The sequence below is a fragment of the Apis cerana genome, linkage group LG16 (genome assembly GCF_029169275.1).
Source record: "Apis cerana isolate GH-2021 linkage group LG16, AcerK_1.0, whole genome shotgun sequence".
Taxonomy (NCBI): domain Eukaryota; kingdom Metazoa; phylum Arthropoda; class Insecta; order Hymenoptera; family Apidae; genus Apis; species Apis cerana.
In genome coordinates this window covers 338,794-363,531 of record NC_083867.1, presented here as the reverse complement: position 1 = coordinate 363,531, position 24,738 = coordinate 338,794, and the positions used below count along the sequence as shown (strand labels likewise).

General features: G+C 19.8%; 2 protein-coding genes across 2 annotated transcripts in view; one reads left to right on the top strand and one right to left on the bottom strand.

Moving 5' to 3' along the window:
• Positions 1-24,738, top strand: part of LOC107995580 (protein maelstrom homolog) — a 278,703-nt gene that overhangs the window by 21,247 nt on the left and 232,718 nt on the right. The gene's annotated exons all lie outside the window — the stretch shown is intronic.
• On the bottom strand, positions 22,293-23,818 carry LOC133667496 (uncharacterized). The gene is made up of 3 exons (XM_062086532.1): positions 23,673-23,818; positions 23,181-23,298; positions 22,293-22,558 (listed from the first exon to the last, which is right to left on the bottom strand). The coding sequence occupies exons 1-3, from the start codon at positions 23,814-23,816 to the stop codon at positions 22,293-22,295; spliced, it is 528 nt and encodes a 175-aa protein (XP_061942516.1). The 5' UTR covers positions 23,817-23,818.

Below are 24,738 nucleotides of genomic sequence, written 5' to 3'. Positions count from 1 at the left end.
AAATTTGATAACGTTACATATTATGAGAAGCACAAAATTAAATTTCATTATATAATTAATCATGTTAAATGTAAGGAATCTATAGCTATATTTATAAATATATATAGATTTATACGGATCCTATTAAAAACTAAGAATGTAATTATTATTATTATTATTATTTAAATATAAAATTATTATAAAATAATTATTATTTGCAAGAAAAATAATATTACTAAATAGGAAGTAAAATATGCATCAAATGAATTAAATATCAAAATTAATATTTAGTTTATTTTGGCTACTTTATAATTTAATAAAAAAGACACGCATTATTTTTAGAAATCGCTAGAACTTCATCAATATTGGGTTGTTATTTATCTTCTTTCAAGAAGATAAAATCTTATCATTATATCAAATTTTCTGATCTTTCATATGAGAATAAAATTATTACAAATAAAATCCAAAATAAAATTATTACAAATATGATTAGTTTAATGAGAATAATGTAGTTATTAATTTTATGCTCAAGATGGTATTCATTATAATGTCCACTTTGTACATATAAAAGACAAAAAATAATCGATACATTCTGTTGGAATGTCATAAATGTAATAAATTCTTATATAATTTAACTTGAGATTTAACTTGATTATATAAATGATAAGGAATCAATAGAAAAACAATAGAATAATTGAAGAGAATAATTGAAGAATATGAATCTATATAAACAAATTAGATAAATATGATAAAGATGGATTATTATTTAAAAAATCTTAATAGTTTATCATATACAGATATTTTGATGTATTTGACTGAATACTAAGATTGTTGTACGTTTACTTTCGTAATGACTATTTCATCTTGTATAAAATAATATTCTTTAAATAAATATTAGTAACTTTATATTTATCGTAAACAGAATAATAAAAACAGTCACAGAATAATCGGATAATTTATTTTTTGTTTCATTATTTTAGATATATTATAGATTTTCTCCAGATTCTATATATTTTTTACTAATAAATTTAAAAATGTAATAAATAATGAAGATTTAAATGAGCTTAAATAAAAAAAATTAATGTATTATATAAAGTTATTTTGATCTGATATAATGAAATTACGAAAAAATGAAAATATCCACATTATTGTCGATTTTGTAATAATGAAATGAATAAATGTTGAATGAATAAATAATGAATAATTTTTTATATAATCACAATAATTAATTTTCAATCTTGAAAATAAATTAAATTATTGATAATATAATAGATTAACAACAGATTATTGAAAATGTATTTGAATCGATAAAAGAATCGTTAAATCGCCGAGTTTTTGATATGTGAATGCCATTCATTTGTTATAATATCATTAGCCAAATAATACTTGAAAACTCTTTAATAATAATATTACGATCATCGAAACTCCTAATAAATTTTATTTTGTAATCAAAAATTTTATAATTATTAATTTGGTTTATCTAATATAATTTAAGATGAAAATATAAAAATTTTAAAAGTTATTATTAAATTGTATATAATGAAAAGCTAAAATACAATTTAAACAAGTAAATCAGCTTAAATATATTACTATAAATGATGATAATTAAATTCAATTGATTTGCAATTTATTAAAGATAAATATATATATGATGTGTAATAATCCTCAATATCAATCTGTAATATATCATGTTCAGTATTCATTAATATTATAAGATAGATATTTGTTAGCTTTATGAAAATTTCACAATAAATAATTTTAAAATAATCTTATAGTTTATTGTGATTGTGGAATTAGTATACTGAAAAATACTTGTAAGATAAGAATCAAATTGTATAATAAGGAATAGAAAATAAAAAAAAAATTTAAATTGAAAAATCCTAAGATAGGTATTTATTTGAAATTAAATAAAAAAATATAATAGTTAACAAAGTAGTTAAATATTCATACATTAAATATTAGCTACAATATTATTTCTTAATTTGAGAAAATTTTTTTTTATATTATTCAAATAGCGATAAAATTTATTATATTTATTAATATTAGTAATCGTATTAATATTATATTATCATGTTAATATATATATAATTTATTCATTACATACATATACATTACATACATTATTCATTACATAAGAAAGAAATATATGTCAATATTTTTGTGATCAAATGACAAAGTATAATTCTTTTTTTTATTAAAATTAAAATATGTTTTTTTATATCTTTGCAAAATATGATGTTTTTTCATATTTCAAAGAACAAAAATAATATTTTTTAATATAATTTTTTGCAGCTAAACAAATTTTAAACATAAATCTATTAAAAAAAATATTTTCTTTTTTTTTTAATTTTTCTATATATATTATTAATAATAAATATAATAATAATAATTTAATTAAAGATTTATATTTGTATACTGGATAATATATTTTTAAAAAAATGAAACAATTTCTGTAAATTTTATAAAAGCATAATCTTTAGATATCAACAAGACAATATTTTATTTTCTACTTTTAAAAAGGCATTCAAATTATATTTACTCATATTTTTTTTTATAAAATATATTTTTTTTAAAGTTTTTTAAAAATCTGTAATAATAATAAAATAGTTATTTAATATATTAAATAGATAATTTAATATATTATATTAATAAAAATCTCAAAAATGTTATAAAAATCAATATAAAAAATAATTCGTAAATAATTGATTAAATCTTTTATATACATAGTGCAATATAATATATTATAAATAATAATATTACATTCGTAAGACATTTTTGAAAAATTGATTCTAAAAAGAGAAAAATCAAAAAAAGAGAAATCAAACAAAGAAATATGACATATATATAAATCAATATATTAAAAATATATAAATATATTTAATATATTTAAAAAAAATATATTTGAAAAAATACAAGGATAGGGTTAAAAATTAAAATTTTTATTGATTTTTGCATTTTTTAAATTGTTTAATACTTTAATATTTTATAAAAGTGTTTTAATATGTCAAAGTTAAAAATATAGAAAGTTTAATAATTTTAAAACAATCATTTTAAATATAGACAATGATTCAACAAGTTTAACTTCCCAACTAATTTATAAAAATAAAAAAATATCATTTATTTTTCTTTCTATACTTTTCATTTTGTGTATATATGGTAATAAATTAGATTAAGATATACGATATTAATATTAATATACATTAAATTTGATTAAGAAAATACAATAATGTTGATTTTAAAAAAAATATATTTTTTTTATGATTTTTTTTTCATGAATTCGATGATGCAGTTTATAATTAATGTTATAATTAACAATGTATAATCTATTAATAAGAGTGATCATTATAATTTAATACATATTTGTAATAAAAATTTTTTACATAATTTCTTTTATTATATTATATTATATTTTATTATTTTTATTTTTATTTTATTATAATTTTAATATATAAAAATAATATAATGTAACTTTCATTTTACTAAATCGATCATTAAAATTTTAAAATTACAATGATTATACACTCTCGATTAACATAATTGCATATTTTTAAATTAAAGATTTCCAATATTCATATTTATCCAAATAATTTAATATTTTTTTTTCATTTTCTTCAAAATTCATCTTCATATATTCCTAAACATTTTTCTATTGAACTCGCAATATGGTTTCTATTGAACTACATTATTTAATTTAATCTTTTTATTTTTGTATACAGATTCGACTCCTGGGTTAGGTTATCTCTTTATAATGCTGAATTACTGTTTTTTTTTCTAAATTAATTTTTTATTGATTTTTTTTCAGAACTGATTTATCATATTCAATTTAGTGTTCGATTATATTTTTGTTTTTGATATTTAATGATGAATATTTCATCCATGATCTAATTCTCTCTTAAAATTTGTCAAATTCCTTCGAAATAAAATTGATTAATTCAGATTGGAATGCAGAAAGATTTTTTTAGATTTAATTCATTATATAAATATATGTATTTGTAAGAAATAAATTTGAATTTATAAAATTTTGCAGAAAACTTTTCACAGTTTTTTGAATTATGTATTTTGTATTCTCTCATTCACATTAAGAAAAATTCTGGAATTACAGGAAGAAAATTACAGGAGAATAATATCCCATCATTCCTATTATTTTAGATAAGTAACATTCATTATTCAATTATTTTATCATAATTTTGATCATAAGATTTTTAGTAGATCATTAATAGAAATATAATTTATTCATGATTATATACTATAGATTATTTATTCAAGAGAAGGAGTATTGTGCATAACAATAATCAAACAATTTGTACCAAAAGATACATAAATTCAATTTATTTTATATAATTCAAATTATATTTGTATTTATATAAATATAATACAAATAAATACAATAAATATAATACAATATAAATTACAGTAAATACATAATTCTAAAATTAAGTAATTTACGACTAGATTAATAAAAATTTATTAATATACATAAAATAATCACTACATAAATAATTACTATGACAAGATCACAGAAAATTATAATCCAATATAGTAAAATTGATAAAATATAAGTATATATAAATATACTTATAAGTATATATAAATATAAATGAATAAATTTTTTATATTAATCATATTAAAAAAATGTTATGAGTCTAGTTTTGAGCTAAGTTTTCGATCCTTGCGATTTGTATATTTTGGACGCATTGCGACATTCACATCTAATTAGAATAAGCCTTGGTTATGGATTTTTTAATCTCATCGGCTAAATAAATCTAGTGGTAGATAAATTACCCATTATTTGTGTTATTGCGTTGGACTTCACTTGAAAACATCTTCAGCATTTCCGAATGATGTTTTTTATTAAATGGTATATAAATCTTATTAAATGGCATCTAAAATTTTTTGCGCAACGAAAAAATTACAGTTTAATAATCCGCAACCAAATGTTTGTGGACAATAAATAATCTAGTTTATATTCTAGATGAATAATAATCCGATATTTTTATTCAAAATTAATTGGAATATTACTTATTGCCTTTATTTTGAAAAATTCAAAAGTATTTAAAAATAGATTTAACGAGTGCAATGCATTGCCTTTCAGAATTTTAAAATTATTTTTTAAGTTCTGAATTTTTGTTTTAAAATGTATTTATTGTGATTATTATCTTGATCAGTGTTTCACATATATGAATTCATATGTACAGAGTTAATGACATAAATGTATCGAATCATTCATGAATGGATTTTCCTTAGTCTATTTTGTATGTTTTCAATCAATTGGAAATAATAAGCGTTGAAGTAAGCTATATACGTATAACCGTATATAGCTATATACGTATAACCGTTGATTATAAGATGAAAATTTTAAAAAAGTTCTATCTTTTTATCTTCAATCGAAAAGTTATGGCTATATTATTTTTTTTCTGGAAGCTCGTCAATATATCTGTTCATAGTCGTTGCATGTAATCTTGCAACAGCCATGTTAATCCATTTTATATATATATAGAATATATATATATATTCTATAGTTATTATATGCAATTCTGATGGGAAAAGATTTCTTCAATGTCTTAATAATACTAATATTAATGAATATATATTAGCAAAATGATGGTTATAATAGTATTTTTTTGAAAATGTAAAAATAATTTTAGAAATTTTAAAATGCATTTATTTAAATATTTTCTTTTATAGGAAAAAATCAAAATTGTTTAATATTTTTTAAGATAAACTTGAAATTAAAAAAATAATAATATAGAATATATTAATAAAGAAGAAATAATAAAGTATAAATAGCAAGAAAAATATTATTTTATTAAAATTATTTTATTATTTTATATTTATTTTATTTTATAAATTATTTTATTATTTTATAAAGATAAAGAAATATGAATATATTTAGAAGATAATATATTGAAAGTAGTATTAAAAATGCTGAAAAGTAAACAAATTGATAAAAAATTTTTTGTGTTAGTAAAAACAGCAAAGTTATTCTTGCCAATAACAAATTGAAAAATTGTTTTTCAAAATCGAAAATATAATCATATCGAATAGCATAAGACTATTATCTAAAAATCTAGAAAAATTTTTAAAACTCAAAATAACATATTCCTATTTAATATAATTAATATTTATAATATTATTTATATTATATTAATATTTAATATAATATAAATAAATAATAAATTATTACTTATTATTTATTACTACTTATTATTTACTGTATTATTTTCTCTTCATTTTCTAACTTTATATTAATAAATTAAATAAATAAAATACAAAAATAAAGGAATAAATTTTATAATCTAATTTTTGAGAATTAAAATATCATCTTTCGATTGATTTTAAAACAAATAATAGTAATAAAATTTGCAAAATTTTTACAAACTTTGAACATTTCCGAATAATCTCAAACATTCTCAATACCCGAATTACTTGAACAAATAATTATAATTGATCAGTGTTACAATGTGACTTATATCGAACTAAAACAGACAAATACATAATTTGATGATATATTGTTTTCATGTGTATTATATTTCGATGATTTTATTTATAATCAGTTTAATGTTAGATGGAAATTTATTAAAAATTAGTTTAATGTTAAGAAAAGATATCAGAATATCTTTAATAATGTTAAGGAAGGATGAAAAATGGTCCAATGATTTCAAAGCTCGAGTTGAATTTTCATTTACTTATTTAATGAATTGTTTTTTAATTTAATTATCGTCTGTAATAGATTATAATGTACTGTTTATTTTTTTTATTCCAAATATATATTATTTATTATTCATTTATTAGAAAAGTTTTATATTGATTCTTTTTTACCACAATTTGAATTTGATATCATTTTGAATGATGAATAAATTCAATTTATTCAGTTTATAATATATTATAATAATAATAAATAATTTATTTATTTATTAAATGTTTTTGACTAAGATAGATTGTTGATTTCAAAATTTCAGTTTTTAATGTAATTACATTAAAAAAATATTCTTCTTTTGTATGAATAATAATATTAAAACGAATAAATAATTTTTTTTTTCGAATATTCATTTTTCGAATATTCATTATGATCGTATATACTTAGTTTTGAAAAGGAAACAAAAGAAAGATTTTTCAAATCTATGGTATCATTTTAATTGGTCTGTTTAGATATATATCAAAATATTTTGTTTGAAGAAAATAATGATGAGTAAAATAATGATATCAGTCTCCCTGCAAATCATCGCAAGTCAATTTAGTAATCGTGATCGTATTGATATAAGTAATTATGTATTATAGATATAAGATGATCGAATTTATGGCATAATTTTCAAAATTCAATAGAATGATTAAAGAAATTATATCTTTGACTCAATTTTTCGAAGAAAAAGCTTCAATCTTTCTCTTTTGCTCTCCTTCATTATGATATATAAACAGAATATATATATATATATATATTCATAGAAAAAAACATAGAAAAAAAAGATTCTGAAGAAGTTTCATTCAATAATCCAGATGGATTATTATAAATTTTCATAAAGTTATAATAATTTAAATATTAGTATGATTTAATTTTTAGCATGATTCAATTATCTGTTGATTTATGAACAAAAAATTCGGCCTTATTTTTTATTTTAGTATAAGTCTATCGAATAATGAAAATAATTGAACTCATTCCATTCATTTATTTACTAATAAATTAATAATAATACTAATATTTGCTAATAATATTTACTAGTATTATTTACTACATCTAATATTATTATTATTTACTATCTAATATTATCTAGTATTATTTACTAATAATACTAATAAATATAAAATAAATTTTAATATATTATATAAATTTTATTTTGTAAGTTCTCCTTTATTGATATTTCTCATGTGAATTTTTAGACTAATGAAACAGAAGAATACATCATTTATGATGTTTGTTTTGAATCTTTATGGAAGAGAAATATTGGAAATGAACAGATTTAGAAAAACAAATCTTTAATCATTGAAAGAAATAATGAAAATAACACATTCCAACAACAATAATAAAAAACAAATGTGTATATCGAAAACATTAAGAAAATAGCAATTATATTCATATTACATGTAGTTGGTATGGATTTTTGGAAATTTATTTTTATATTTAAATTTGGAACTACATATATTTATTTTGAATTATTTATAAATAATTTTTTATATTTAATTTCTTCAAAATGCTTAATTAACATCAAAATTTTTTATCCAATATACTATTTATTTAAAAAAAAAACTGAAGCTAGAGACGAAATTCATAATTTTCATAATTGATTTGAAAAAAATCCATATACGATCATTTTTTTGAAGTATCAATAACAATTTAGTCTAAATGTATAGGCGAGAACAATAAGTGATAATTTAATCATATTTTTCTTTCTTCTTATAAGATTAAGAAATTATTAATTCTAAATAAATTTCTTATATATAGATTTAAATTTAATGTTGACAAATATCTCATTTAATGTCATACGTTTATATAGAATAATACAGTACTATACTTTAATTGAATTGCAAATCTAGTTTTTGAACTTTTTATAAATAAATGAATACAATTCCTGAAAGTAGTCAATCATCTTTTGAAAAGTATTTAATCATCCTTTAAAATATAACAAAATTGAATTAACTATTTCACTTTTCTTGAGAAATTATAAACTTTATTAGATGATATGAAAAAAAAATTTTTGAAAAAATTCAATTGATTAGAATCGTGAAATCGCTTTTTATAACTTTTTTATCTAAGCCTGAATAATAAAATATTAAGCTATACATTTTGTAGATTTATGTCAATTATATGTATATTAAAAATTTTATTAAAATCAATTGACGCAAAAATAAGCAATGATGAAAATAATTATTGAAAGATGTGAAAATTTATAAATTTTAAAGGATATTCGAATGCTTAAAATTGTAGATCATGGAAATTTCATTTCCTATTTGCTTGCCCAATTTAAATCTAGTTTATTACTTATATCTAGATTATTACTTCAGAGTGAAGCGAAATAATATTTGCGAAAAAATAAGAAATAAAAATTATGCTCAATAAAATTAATTAAGCATAAATCTTATATATTAGTAATATTATATTAATAATATTATATAATATATAGTGATAGATGGAAATGATACAAATAATAATATAATATTAAAAAGACTAATATTTTAGATCTGATATCAATATCAGATCATGAATTTGAATTGAATTTTTTAAATTTTATTTTTTTTGTTTATTGTCTTTGCTAAGAAATGCAAATATATCATCTCATACTAATAAAATAATCTTAAACACGATAGAAATCAACAAAATTAATAAATGCATATATGCATCTATAACGTCACAAATAATTTTCGCTGTACGCATATATGCATCTATAACACTCAAAGAGATAATTAAAGTTTCTGAAATCAAATAATACAGGCATCACATATAATTTTAAATTGTATCAAAGTTTATTTATATATAAATTTATTGATTTTTTTATTCCATTTTCTTAGTATTTGTTTTAGTCCATACAAGCTTTTTATTTCTTAGTGTTTGTTTTAATCCATCCAAGCTTTTTCGTAACAAATAAATACAATCTATCTCCTAGTTGCTCCATATATAATCTTCTAAATCATATAGAAATACAATTTTCATGAATTATATAATTTTTAAATCCATTATAACAGTGATATATTCATAATATCGCAACATCAATCTAATAGTGTCTTATTTCATGATCGAAGATATTTCTTTGTAATCAATCTTATTTTTCTGTACTTAGGCTTTTATGATGAATTTGATCTGTTTTTTTACAAATTGTGCCATCTGCTTTGTATGTCCTTTTGAAATTTCAGCAATTTGAAATAATTACATTGCTTCTTTTTTTTTTAACGTAGGAAAAATCCTCATAAAACATTTAAGTTGAAGGGAGGAAGCCAGAATTTTGCCGGATTTTTATCTATTAAAACGTTCATAGTGGCTTTCCATTTCAGAGAGTAACGAGAATTCTTGACAAAGATCTCTGGTATTTCCTGTATCTTGCCTCATTGAGATTTATTCTCGATGGAGATGAATGTTGCTCTTTTAAAAAGTTCATTTGGCCATATCGATTATAATGCCCATATTGACCACTGAATAAGATATCATAATATTATTTATTCTTGAAACGAAAAACCAAATTTTATTTTTTTCAAAATAATTTCTTAAATAAATAATTTTTTAAAAATTACTTCTTTTCATTTAATTGAATCTTTTGTTTCTAATGCTTCTTAGACTGTTTTGTAGCTCGCAAACAGCAAGGAATAATTCTGTTCTGTAATTTCAAAACAAATTTTTGTGATATTAAGCATCTTTCATAAAATAAATAGATAATAATTGAATTGACTATCGATATTTTTTGTTTTTTTCAATAATGATATCGATTCATTCTTATCGATCTCATTATTCATATGTTTATTTATTTTATTTGTTTCATTATAATAAATAAACTTAATTATTTTTAAAAGTAATTCTCATGCTTTTTTCAAAAGATAAATTCTTCTTTAATTGCAGTATATTTTGTTATCGATTGTATGATGCCTATATGTTTCATCAGTATTTACCACTTCAATATTGATATTTTTTACCTTTAACACAATATATTACCATACGAACTGTGTTTTCTACGTATATTTTCATATTTTTGAATAATTTCTTTCTGAAAGATATTCCATAGCATTCGAGTCAGCAGAATCAGAATATTTAATATTTTTATTTTCTTTTTGTTTTTTTTGAGCTATCAATGATTTTCCTTTTCCATATTTCTTTTTTAATGAGCTCAATTTCCAGATTTTCTATAAAAATTATATATTATTTTTTTTTTATATAAAAATATTTATATCAGAACGAGAATAAGAATTAAGAGAAATATAAGAATTAATATAATTTTTTCGAAGTTCTTTTGTATGATAGGTTATTTTTTATTTATTCACAAGATATTTGCATGTTTCGTATCTTTAACATCATTTCTTTATTTAAATAATGTGTTAATTGCTATCTGCTTAATAGTTTGTTCCACGTGATACAATATATCAAACTATGCGAACATTATTGCTATTAAATTTGATAAAATTTTTGCAATAATCTTCTTGTTCCATATTCATAATTTTAGTCTTTAGTTGTTGTGCTAGTGAAACTATTTTTGAAATGTGATTTGCGATGGATTCTTTCTTATTTATTTTTGTATTTATAAATTGATCCAAAAATACTGATTGATCACTTTTTCTCAGCATATATGATATGCAATCTCGTCTACATTTGTGCAATAGTCTGATGTAGAACAATCTGATAAATGTTTAAATTGATCTAATTTAGAACTGTCATCAAAAATAGGTTAAGCTTCTTGGATTTTTTTGAATCCATGATAGCATTTGCTTCACTTTCAAGTCTGGAAATCGAACTATCATATACATTTTCAATTTTATTCTCAACTATGTAAATTTCTATTTATCGTTTCCAACTAATAGTTTTGTCCGTTAAAATAATGAAGATAATACAATTTTATTTCTATTTAACAGCTATTTCTATTTTTAATTTTAACATTGAATAATAAAATTTCATAGCAATTCACTTCTTATTATTCTTTCAGTATCAAATTATTCACAATATAATAATAGAAAATATTAAGTCCATAACTATTAGGAAATAGAATTGATTAATAATAAAGAAATATATATTAGAAAAGAATATATTTAATGAAATAGAAATAAATTATATCATATATATGTAAGTTGTGTCGATATATTCTTTGTTCTATATACTATTTTTCTATATTATACTACTATTTTACATACTGTACTATACTATTATTCTATATACTAAATTCGTTGTTATATTATATGATGGTTTAAAAAGATGAAACAATTAAAACAAGGATTGCGTCCAGTGACATCTAATTTATGCAAATATACAATATATGACCCCACATTCTTGTATATATAAATTCAATATATTAATGTAGTTAATGAAATATTTGCAAATCAACAAATTTTAAAAAATCAATAATATTATTTCGAGATCATATTAACTTTAAACAATATATTAAATAAGAAAAATTAATATAAATATGATTTTAAAATATTTTTGCATTTGAAAATTCTCATTAAGAATTTTCATTTAAAAATTTCCATTCGTTTCTACATAATAATTTGAGTGATTTTATTTATCGGTATCTATTTATGGAGCATGCTTGGCTCATGCACTTTATATTGGATTTTAATGCATGACAAACAAAAGTCAAGATGAATATTTTGGAATAAAAACAATGCTAAGAATTATTTTAGAAATGTAATGTAATGTTATAACAATAAAACCATAATGAAAAAAACAATAAATATAACAATAACTATATAATGAGTTTAGCGAATTTAAAGATTAATTTGATTTTTTAATGTTTACAGAATAACCTGATAATATTCAAAATGAAACATAGTATAGTAATATAATTATAAGAATATTAGCAGCAAAGATCGGATGAAATAATTATTTCAAAAAGATGGAAAATCAGAATAATAAATAGTGACAGTGAAATTTATGATAGTGAAAATGAAACTGAAACAGAAGAAAATATAGATAAGATATAGGTTATGTAATATGTAATATAGATAAAATATTAGAGATCAAAATAGAAAAAAAAAATGGTTTCGTTTTGATGAAAAAATTTAAAAATATATAAAAACAAATAATTATGTGAAGAAAAAATTTAAATCATCAATGTAATAAATGACATGATTCAAAAAGAATTATGTACATTTCTGAAATTATTATGAATATACCATTAACAAATATTCAAGAATATTGGTCAACGAATAAAATTAATCATATTTCTTTTTTTCCTCCCACAATGTTATATGGCGTTTAATCATTAATACATACTATATGTAAAACTATGTATATTACTAATTCTATTTGTACATAAATTATATACATTCTTTCTTAATAATAACAAAATTACAATAAATTTTAATACAAAATATTCTGAATAATAAAGTAAATAAAATTAAAATTATATATAAATGATTGATTTTAAATAATATCAAATAATAAATTATAAATATTAAAAATAGAGATAAAATATTATAAATTATATTATATAAATATTATAAATGAAATTATGCATATATTACATATATTATATTACATATATTATAAAATTATTTTGAAATCATTCGATGTTGTTATATTATATTGTTATATTTACTTAAAAAAAATTGGTGCTCTGGAGAACAGAAGATAAAAAGATTTGATATCAATTGTTTTTACAATCTTATTAATATATAAATATAATTATTAATATCTAAATATATAAATGATTAGAGTATTTTTAAAAAACATCGAAAGTGACTAGTTAAGCCTAATATATATAAAAGTTTTACTTTTAATTAATTTATGATAGAAATTGAATATAATTTTCATAAAGTTATTTTTTACATACATAAACTCTAAACAATGTTTGATCATTCGTATAGACATCAGATATTGAATATTATGTGAGATATATATGCATAATATTTGATAAATAGCTCATTTATTAATTTCATTTATCTTTTCAATAATCTCTTTTATAAAAGATGATTTCATTTTATGAAATTTTAAAACTTTAATATTTAAATTTAAAGTTTGTTTTTTATTCCTTTATTACTTAGTAAAAAAAATTCAACATCCATTTGCAATTATAAAAAATAAGATAAATATTATTGATCAGCAAATTAAATTATACAGAATAAAATTATTATGAATATATATAGATGAAGATAGAAATACATTAATATTATTTTAATTAATAACATATATGAATAAATATATATGCATAAATCGATAGAAAATTTTTAGAAATTTTCGTTAATTAATTTCATAATTGTTATTTACTGTTTTAATTATGATTGACATTATAAGCAATTTATAAAATTAATAAACCAAAGAGTTATTATTAAAATAAAAAAAATTATTAGAGAGCTTAATTATTAAAGAGTTTAGAAACTCTTAGAGATTAAGAAAGATATTCTGAAAAAAATATGATATATATATATAATTAATTTCATAATTGTTATTTACTGTTTTAATTATGATTGACATTATAAGCAATTTATAAAGTTAATAAACCAAAGAATTATTATTAAAATAAAAAAAATTATTAGAGAGCATTATTAAAGAGTTTAGAAACTCTTAGTGATTAAGAAAGATATTCTGAAAAAAATATGATATATATATGTTTAATCAATTATTTGAATATACTTTTTTAAGTAATTATTTAAGTAAATTATTAATTTAATTAATTAATTAATTAATTAAAAGAAATTTATAAATTAGAGATTTAGAAATTTATATATTATAAAATGACAAACAAATTTATATATTTTTATCTAATAAAATATCTATTTTAATGGAATTTAATTCTTATCTTTAATAATTTTTTCAAAAAGTTTATGAATTATATATCGTATACTCTTTGCCATTGAGAATTTAAAAAAAGTATATCTTTTAGGAAAAAAATTGAACATGGTTAGTTAGTATTTTGTTAATTAAGTTTGTGTATAAAAAAAATAATATTTATGAACACGTTCTTTTCTTCATTTTTTAACTCTAAAAAATCATTCTTGTGAATTGTAGTAATTAAACATTTTAAAAAAATTTCCAAAAACAAAAGTTATATTTTTTTGAATAAGATAATAATTACATACATTTATCATTGGATATTTAAACTTATATAATTATTTCAAGAATTCAAGTAAAATAAATAAATAATATTTAAGTTATAATGTTCATAAAATAAGAATGTTTTTATAATAATATATTATAATAATTTTTTTGAATAATTTATGTCTATAAGATTTGTTATTATGTCATAAGATTGAGTGTTTTTTTTTTATTTTCTAATAATAAAATTTTCTTAAAATAAAATATTTTTTGCTCTTCAAAAAATATTTCATATTTATAATTTTATATTTAATATTATGCTAATTATTTATTTTTTTATAAATTATTTTTTTTAAATCTATATTTACATTGAAAGTGATATTTCAATTCTCTCAAGTTTTAAGATCATAAGAATCTTTATAAATCATTTAATGGACATTATATTGTCTTTTATATATATAAGTCTATATATAAGTCTATATAAATATATATAAGTCTTTTTTTTCCAATATTTATTAATATTTAGAAATATAAGAATGTAAATTGAAAATGAAAAAGCTTATTTCTTAGTTATTTTTCAATTATGCAATATTATCTCCTTCGTTCTGAGAATTCCCATAAATCAGAAATTTATGCGTAATATTTCAAAGATTCTATTTATAAAAGATGATTTCAAAGATTTTATTTGCACACTACATACAAGTAATCGAAAGTAGATATTTATTCTTTTCTGTATCTAGTAATTTGAATAGAATATGATGTAATTTTAACATTAACTTTTTTAATATTGGCGATGAGTAGAAATTCAATGATCTTTCAGATATAGCAAGTGATATTTTCTTAACAATAAATGGATTGTATTATATGTGCTAGCAGGTAATATACAAGTATTGATTGAGGTTCAATAGTAAAAATTAATCTGCATCGCGTGATGGCTTTATTTTCGTGGTCTCTGTTACATAGTAGTGGTCGAACCCAGCTAATTAAACGAGTCATTTCGCTGAAAGATAGATCCAACTTGCTCCGTATTGCTTAACGAAAGAGGACAGGGTTTTTCTGAGTCTTTAGACAAGATATCTGCTTCCCCTCGCAGGAATGCAATTGGAAATATAACAACATTCAAGCGGGCTAAGTTGATATAACCTCGAGAGCGGCGATATCGTTCCGGCGATGCATGGCCGACACCAGTTGTATTATATGTATTATGTATGCAGTATGCATATTTATATGGCAATTAAATTCTCTATAATAAATAATCTAATGTCAGTGAGTGAAGTGTCGGTTGATCAAAGTACATTGTATAATTACAAAGAAAATCTATTTGTCGTTTACAATATTTTCACAATGAAGAATTAATTATTAATTAATTTTCTTAATTTTTAATGAAAAATTGTATTTAACGGAAATCCTCTTTATAGTTTAATGGTAAGAACCGCGAATTCCTAATGGAATACAATATTAAAATAATCAATTTCTTTACTTGATACTCTCAAATTTGAGAAAATTTTTCAAATAACTGGTATTCTTCAATAATTCTTCAATAAAATATCACACAAAGATTCAATGATAATCAGGAATTGAATGATAATCAGTATATGTTTGTATAAATTTTTTGGATTACAGGATGATGTTGAATTAGTTGTATCTAGAATATTCTTCCGTTTGGCTTTATATTGGATTTTCAATAATGAACGTTTATAATTAATAATTATACTATTTAACTTATTTAATATTTTAATAACATTAATGATTGTAATTTTTGAATCACATTACTATTTTCTGAGTGAATTAATTCGCTTTTGATTTCTATAAGGTAAACTCGAATTTTCTATCGATAAAATGCAAATTTTTAATATGCATTTTTCTGGTGAAAGTTCTGATGAAAGTATATATTTTGATTGACGCTATTCATGTCACACTATTCTTTTCTCGCATGAATTTTCACAGTGCATAATTAATCGCAATAATTTTCATTATTTATTATTATATTTAAATATTTCAAATACAATATCTTTATTTGTTTTATTGGTTATTTAATCTGCAAATAAAAAATATTTGGGAATCAATAGATTGAAATTTTTGAGATCAGATGAGACAGGATATAATAATCGAGAATTCATATAAATCTTTTCCTTCAATATTGTGAACAGTTGCACAAAAATGAGTTTTTCGTCTATAATGGATCTATCATGGATGTTGGCAGTTTCTCGCGATCTATAAAAATATATATGAATTGTAATCAATATTTTCAGCGATAAAATAATTGATTTATTGATTTCTCTAAAAAAATTTGCGAACTCTTTGCAATTTATTTCATATTTATGAAATTTGTTCCATAATTCGAATAAATTTCGCGGTACTGACTAGAACGCGAAAGAAATCTATTCAAATAACTTAAAAAAAAACTTCGTTATGAGCCATTATTAACTTAAACTGAATTTCCTTGGTAGTTAGTAAACAAGTAAACAAACATAAAATAGACTTTTGTCGTTATCTTATTATATACTTGTTCACTTCTTGATGAGAAATAATATGGCATATTCAATGCTAAAAGAAATATGTTATAAAATTAATTATTTGAACTCAGATTCTAGCTGTCTTTAAATAAATTGTATTTTTGAATTCTGTCCAGTTATATATATTTGCCTTGTATAATGCAGACAGATTTTATATATATGTTTATATACTATCTGCATTATATAAAGCAAATATACAGTATATGCTCCTAATAACAAGTGATCAATATTGATGATAGTATAGATAGTCATTTCGCAATTGACGTACAACAATTTTCATGCAACGTATAATAAATAATAAAATTTAAATAAGTAATATAATTTAGTAATAAAATTTTTTTCTGCAATATAATAAGATGCAGCTAATCATACATCATATTTCTTCTATTAAGCTCGTTCCTGAGAAGTTCTTGCTTGTTTATGATATTTAAACATCATAACATGCTTAAACGTGTAATTTCTTTTTTTGCATTCTTATATTCACAATCATCTGCGCGAATCTAGACGATCCTATCATAAAATAGTTCTTCGCGAAATCAAAGTCAAGCATACTGAAGAAGTTGAGATTTGATCAAATCGATAATACTGTAAAGTTTTGCGATTTTTATTGACTTAATTCAGGCAATAAAACTTTAAGCAATATACGATTATCTGTATTAGTTATATAATTGCATATAATTTGAATGTTTGTTGAAGGCGACGAATTTTGTCTTGTTAATGTAAATTGAAGTTCGTTCCTCAGTAAGCTTAATGGCATTGAATTGACAGGCCATTCATTGCGATAATATATAATTCCAATAATCATTTCATCAAAGACGTGAATCTTGTAAAGCAAATTCTTGTAAAGCATTCTTCTTGTAAAGCACTGTTCACGACAAGAGATTATTAGGTTTTTCTTCGGAGCAGGCACACTAATTCATAAAGTCTTTTATATTTAATATGAATATTTTTCATTGATTATCCATGTGAATATAACTATATTAGTTCAAAAGTTACTTCGATCGCAAAAGTAATATGCTAACTATATCTTGCTTATCAATTCTGCCAACATAATTCGTTACACATACCTTTAAATGTCCAGACTAATCATCTAGATAATACGATATGCGATATATATATTAGGCAGATCATTATGTCTTTTAAGTATATATATATATGTATGTATTTATATATGCGAAGTCCATTGAAAAACATCGTAAAATCTATTTCATCATACTTCCGTCGGCAATATATTGTAAAAATTCTAAATTCGATTAATGTTTCTTAGACTCATTACAAATATTCTGAGATGCCGATTTATCTCACGAAAGCACCAATTGTCAAAATATTTGAATTGATGATTAATTAATTAAAACCAGCAAGTTCACTACTAGTTTTGTATTAAAATTAGGAAATTCTGCAATTGCTTGGGATCAACACGACAATGAACAGTAGCTCTATCGACTACTGAAGCCGAGTACATAGCAGCAAGTCAAACTATGAAAAAAATTATGGATGAAAAATATGATCAATGATCTAGCTATGTTCAAGAACCTTACGATTCTTTATTTGGATTTGAGCGCAATCAAGATTATTAAAAACCCAGAATTTCATCGAAGAAGTAAGTACATTAACGTATGTTATCACTTCATACAAAACAAATTCAACGAGAAAGAATTTCTGCTGCAAAATATAGCATCGGAGGATCAATAGGAAGACCTAACAAAATCTTTGAGAAAAACAGTATTTGAAGTACAAAGAAATTAACTAAATCTTTGAATATCAAGAATATCAAAGACAGTAAGCACACAGAACTATGACACTCATAATAAAAAAACATAATAAATATACACACTAAACAAATTTTAGTTTACTTTTAGTGGGAATGTTATAGAATTTGAAGTTCACTGAAATTTCATTTGTAGTTTTTTTATTGAATATTGCCAGCAACACCACTATTAGTTGGTATTTATTAGTTTTTCTTTCATACACATACTTCAAATGTTTTGTAAACAGATATGCGCAATATGTTAAATATATTATATATAATTAAATATATTCATTCAGCTAAACCCATACATTTTATTTATTGTTTTCACTACCCAGTCAATAGATACACAAAATTTGATTTACAAAAATGTCAGTATTATTAAATCATAATTAATAATTGAAAATGAAGCAAAATAAAAGCTAAATAGCAAATAGAAATAGAAATATTTATTGTTTTGTTTAACGCAAATTTCAATTATAATTAAATAAAATAAATTATAACTAAATAAGTTAATACTAATATTATTAAATATCTTAAAATTTTTTAAACGTTTTAATCAATATTTTTGCATACTATCTTATGTCTTTTGGATTAATTCTTCAAAAATATTACACAAATGTGTTATTATTTATAAGACTTATATTTTTAAAAAGATAAGTGATGAAAATTTTACAAAAAAATATATTATGTATTTTATTGCAATATGTTTTTTATATCAAAAATAAATGCGTTATAAGATATCGTTCTAATAAACTTTGTTTCATACAATTTTACAAAATCAGCTCCAAATAACAATGTTAATTTATGACATTTCTCCATCTTGCGTTTTTTTATTTTTCTGATATAGTTTTTATAATTCCTTTATAACAATGAGCGAGTTACGAAATTGAATTACCAGTTTTTCAAAAAACGATATATAATATACTATAAGATAGATCTAGATTTGTATATACACATATATATACATGGTATGAATATATAATAATATAAAATGATTTTATTTGTTAATGAAAATTTCGAAAAAATAAAATAAATTTAATATATTTGCAAAAAGTATTGTATACAATAAAAAATATTAATTTATGAATCAATATATTTTTTATTTAAAATAAAGAAAACAAATGTAATATGTAATTTTCAATATTTTAATTATTAAATTCTTCTGTTTTACAATTATTAATTTTATGTTTTCATCATTCTTGGATACAATTTTCTTTTTTATTAGAATTTATATATATATATATATTTTTTACTTGCTGATATAATTGATTTTATAGTTCATTAAAAACTTTTAATTTTTTTAAATATTATCTTCACATTATTTAATATTTTCTACGTTTATATGTATATTAATATTTTATATATTAATTTTTTTAATTCTAATCATAAAAATATAATATTTTACATAAATTATATATGTACAATTTAAAAATAAATATGAAATTGATATTGAATTAAATAAGTTATGATGTATTATATCATGGAAATTTAACTTAATAACAATTATTTTTTGCAAAAAATATAAAATACTATCAATTAAATTATAAGGAAAAGTTATTCAAAATAATGTTATGATTGATGATCGTTACATCAAAGTCAAAGTGATTAAACTTACTTCTTCCGTAAAATACATAATCAAAAATTTATCTTGAATATTAAAATATTAAAATGAATCTTAAAATAAAAAAAAAAAATAAAATCACAATTATTAAATTAAAAAATTACAATTATTGGCTGGAAAAAATATTGATTATAAATATATATTAAATAAAAAATATTTTACTATGTTTTAATATTTTATTAATATTTCATTTATTTTCTTTTTTGCTAAGATGTGATCAATATCTTGAAACTTATATAATAAGAGAATAGAATAAGAGAAATTTTTTCAAATATTTATTTATAATCAGTTGTGATTATTCATCAGTTTTGTCAAATTCAATTAGTAGAATCAATAGTATAAATGACCATAAAATACGAAAATGCCGTACGTAGTATCTGAAATGATTTTGTTTTAATAAACGGCTACATATAATGAAACTAACTATTATTATTTTAATCATTTTCATTACTGTTACGTATACATCATAAGATGCAACCATAGAACCCAATAACACGAAATGAAAATTTTTTAAATTGTTCTGCATGATAAACAATATTAATTTTTGTTCTATCACTGGGAGTTCGTACCATTCTGTATTGTATCTAAAATTAATTCATTACTAAAATGAATGATTAAGAAATTATTAATATATTATTATTGAAATCTTTTTTCAACATATGGATGAGTTAAAGATACTCACGCATTTATAAAAATATTAGAACTGTGATTTATTATCTTTTGCGCAAAATGATTGGGAATAAATCCATAAATAGCAATGCAAATTATGAAGAATAGAGATGAAATTAATTCATTTGTATTATTAGATATTATTGATTTAGTAAGCTAAGACAGAAAATAATTAAGATTATCAATTATTGTGACTAATCACTTGTATCATTGATACTTACTTCATACATAGAAATACTAAATTGAATCAAACCAAATAACATTAAAAAGTTATAGGATATTATTATCGTTTCTTGAATCCAATTGATATAACTTTAACAAAAAAAAACAACTTCATTAATTGTACAAAATTAATCTCTAAAGATTTTAATGAAAATAATTATAAAAGGAAATAAATGAAAAATTTAATATTATTATAAAAAAGTTTTATTATGTTTTAGGAAACTTGTTTATGATTATCATTTGATATTAGAATACTAACCTTTTGATTTTTACATGTAAATATACGATTGATATCACTTTTTTGCGAATTATTATATTTCTTTCTGTAAAAGATACTCTTGGTATGTTTGCAACAAATGTATTAGTTATACGAAAGCTGTAAAAAAACTAAGAGAAATCACATCTACAATAGATAAATCAAATAATTGAAATTAAACAAATATATAATAACCGAAAATATGAAATAGTATTTAATGATTAATTAAATATATTATATATTATATTAAATTATATATTAATTAAATATTATATATATTATATATTATATAAATATATTATATATATATTAATTGAATATATTTTAATCGAAAGACGATTTTTAAACAATTCAATGCTTAGTAAAAATGTTAATTCATAAATATTGAATAATTATTAAATTTTTAACTCATATATTATTCTAACTAATATAAAATATATTATTATAATTAATATATATTATTATATATTATATATTATATATCATATATTATATATTATATAATATTATATAATATATAATATTATAAAAATAATAATATTTATGTCTTATCTATATTATGTTTAAAATAAATAATTCACTTTTTAATTTAGTAAGATTTATATTATTTAATTTTTTTACCTAACAATCTTTAACAATCCACAAAGATGTTGCATTATAGCCATAGATGTTGTTTCAGTAGCTATAATTCCTAATCCTCCGAAACTGATAATAAGGTTCAAATGCATACCAAAAATATAGAAAAATTTTTGTTGATCGCCGAAATAATCAATTACAATTGGAACTGTCCGCAAGCGAGTGTGATTTAAAGGAATCAAAATATCTAGGATATCGTTACCGAATATACTCAAAAAGAATACCAATTGTAATGGCACGATAATAACTGTAATAATATTACGCGTTAACCAATTATTATATTTAAAAATATCTACAAAAATACAAAATACAAAATACAAAAATCATAAATCATAATATCATAATGTTATAAAAAAAATGTTATGTATATAAAAATATTAAATAAAAAAGTATTATGTCACTTTTTATGTATTTGGTGAAAATATAAATAAAACTATCAATTAATTATTAATAATTATAAAAATAAATTGTACATTACTTTTTCATAGTGACATTAGATAAAAATAATGTTAGATAAGAAAACAATGATGTTTATGAGAATACGTTTTATAAATGAATGTATAATACGACTAATATGTTGCGAACGTTCGATCAATTCTTCATAATTATTACTGTGTGCGCAATCGATATAAATTTACAGATAATTAGTATTTCGTTATTTCTGCTTGAACGATTAATATTATTTCTTGTTTGATTCAATCGATATAATATGTGTTCGGATAATTTAATAAAAAATATTTTATATTTTAATATTTATGATATAATAAGAATTTGAATGATACGATAATTCGAATAACACAACAATTTTCTTTTTTCAATTATATGAAATTATGAAATGATCATAGAGAAAATAAAAAATTTTCGCTTACTAATGAAACATATTGTTATTCCTTTTATGGTTTTAGAGTATTCATGAATGATTCGGAGTTCTTCTGTATTTTTTAACGAATTCCAATCTTTTTTAATTTCATCTAAAAGAGCTTTTACCTATATTTATGAAAAATAGAATCTTAAGATTTTTAAAATAAAAAGTTCAAATGAAAATTTCAATACAAAACAAATCAAAATTTTGACAGCAATATAATAACTAATATTCATTTATGTTTTTTCTATACTCACATCTTTAATATGAAATAAAAAACTGAAATATTTCATAATGCAAATACAAGTACATAAGGTATAGAATAATGAAGTCAATATTAGATTCATGTCCATTTTTAACGTTATGAATGACATTGTCTAAAATTAAAATAGAATTTTTTTTCTCGAAAAATTTAAATTAATATTTTAATTTAAATAAAATAAAGTAATTAATTTACAATTACATAATTATTAATAATTATAACAATTAAAGGAAATACCTGTATAAATATCGCAGTACTCAAAAGTAAAAAAATGAAAATATTTATCAATTTCGAATATATTGTTCTTTCGAATGGCCAAAGACCAACACAGATCATAAGAATTCGATTAATATTATAATATTGACTACCTTCGAAGTCCATTCTTTTATGAAATTTGAACGGCAGCCAGACAACTGAACGCTATTCCCATAATTTTTTCTATTCTTCAATATTTTCTATATGCTCGATCGTTATGAAAATCAAAAAGTAATAATATTGATATATCGCGTGACAAGTGATGGACAACAGCTATAATTTAATTATAAGAGGGTAAGGGTCTATTATTGGTAATATTAAAATTGCAAGTACAATCTATAGAATTTATTTCAATTCTAAGACAATAATTTTTAATTCTGTGGAAAATAAGAATTTTTTTCTTATGTTTCTTTGTTAGTTCTATATGTAGATATATTACATATTAATATATGTATATATATATTCGTTTCTCAATATAGAATAGAAAGAAAAATATAAAAAATACTTTATTTGCTTTGTGTACTTTAGATTGAAACGTATTATATGTATCAATTGTTTTATAGTTAGATATTCAGATTAGATAATGTTAATAGTAAGTTTTAAATGTAATTTAATATTATTTTTAAAATATTGTAATTTGTGTATTTTTATTGTGTATTTAAATGTTCTTGGAATTATTATTCATTTTTAGTTTATTTTATTGAAATTGTTAATATATGTTAATATATATATAATTAATTCTATAATTACAATTGTAATATAAAGAAGTAAAGATAAGGTATGATTCTTTTAAATTTACAATACAAACAGTATAATATACTAAAATACTTTTAAAGATATTTTTAATTTCCTAGAAATTTGTCTGAATTAAAGAATAAAATTTTTATTTGATTATTTTTATTTATTTTTAATTTATATTCATTTTTCTTTACAATAGTTTATATTTATTTTTCTAAAAAAAAATTAATCATTATTTAAATTTCGATGATATTATGAAAAGATTGATCTCTTTTTCATGTAAATTGTTTTGATAAAAATTTTGCACAAT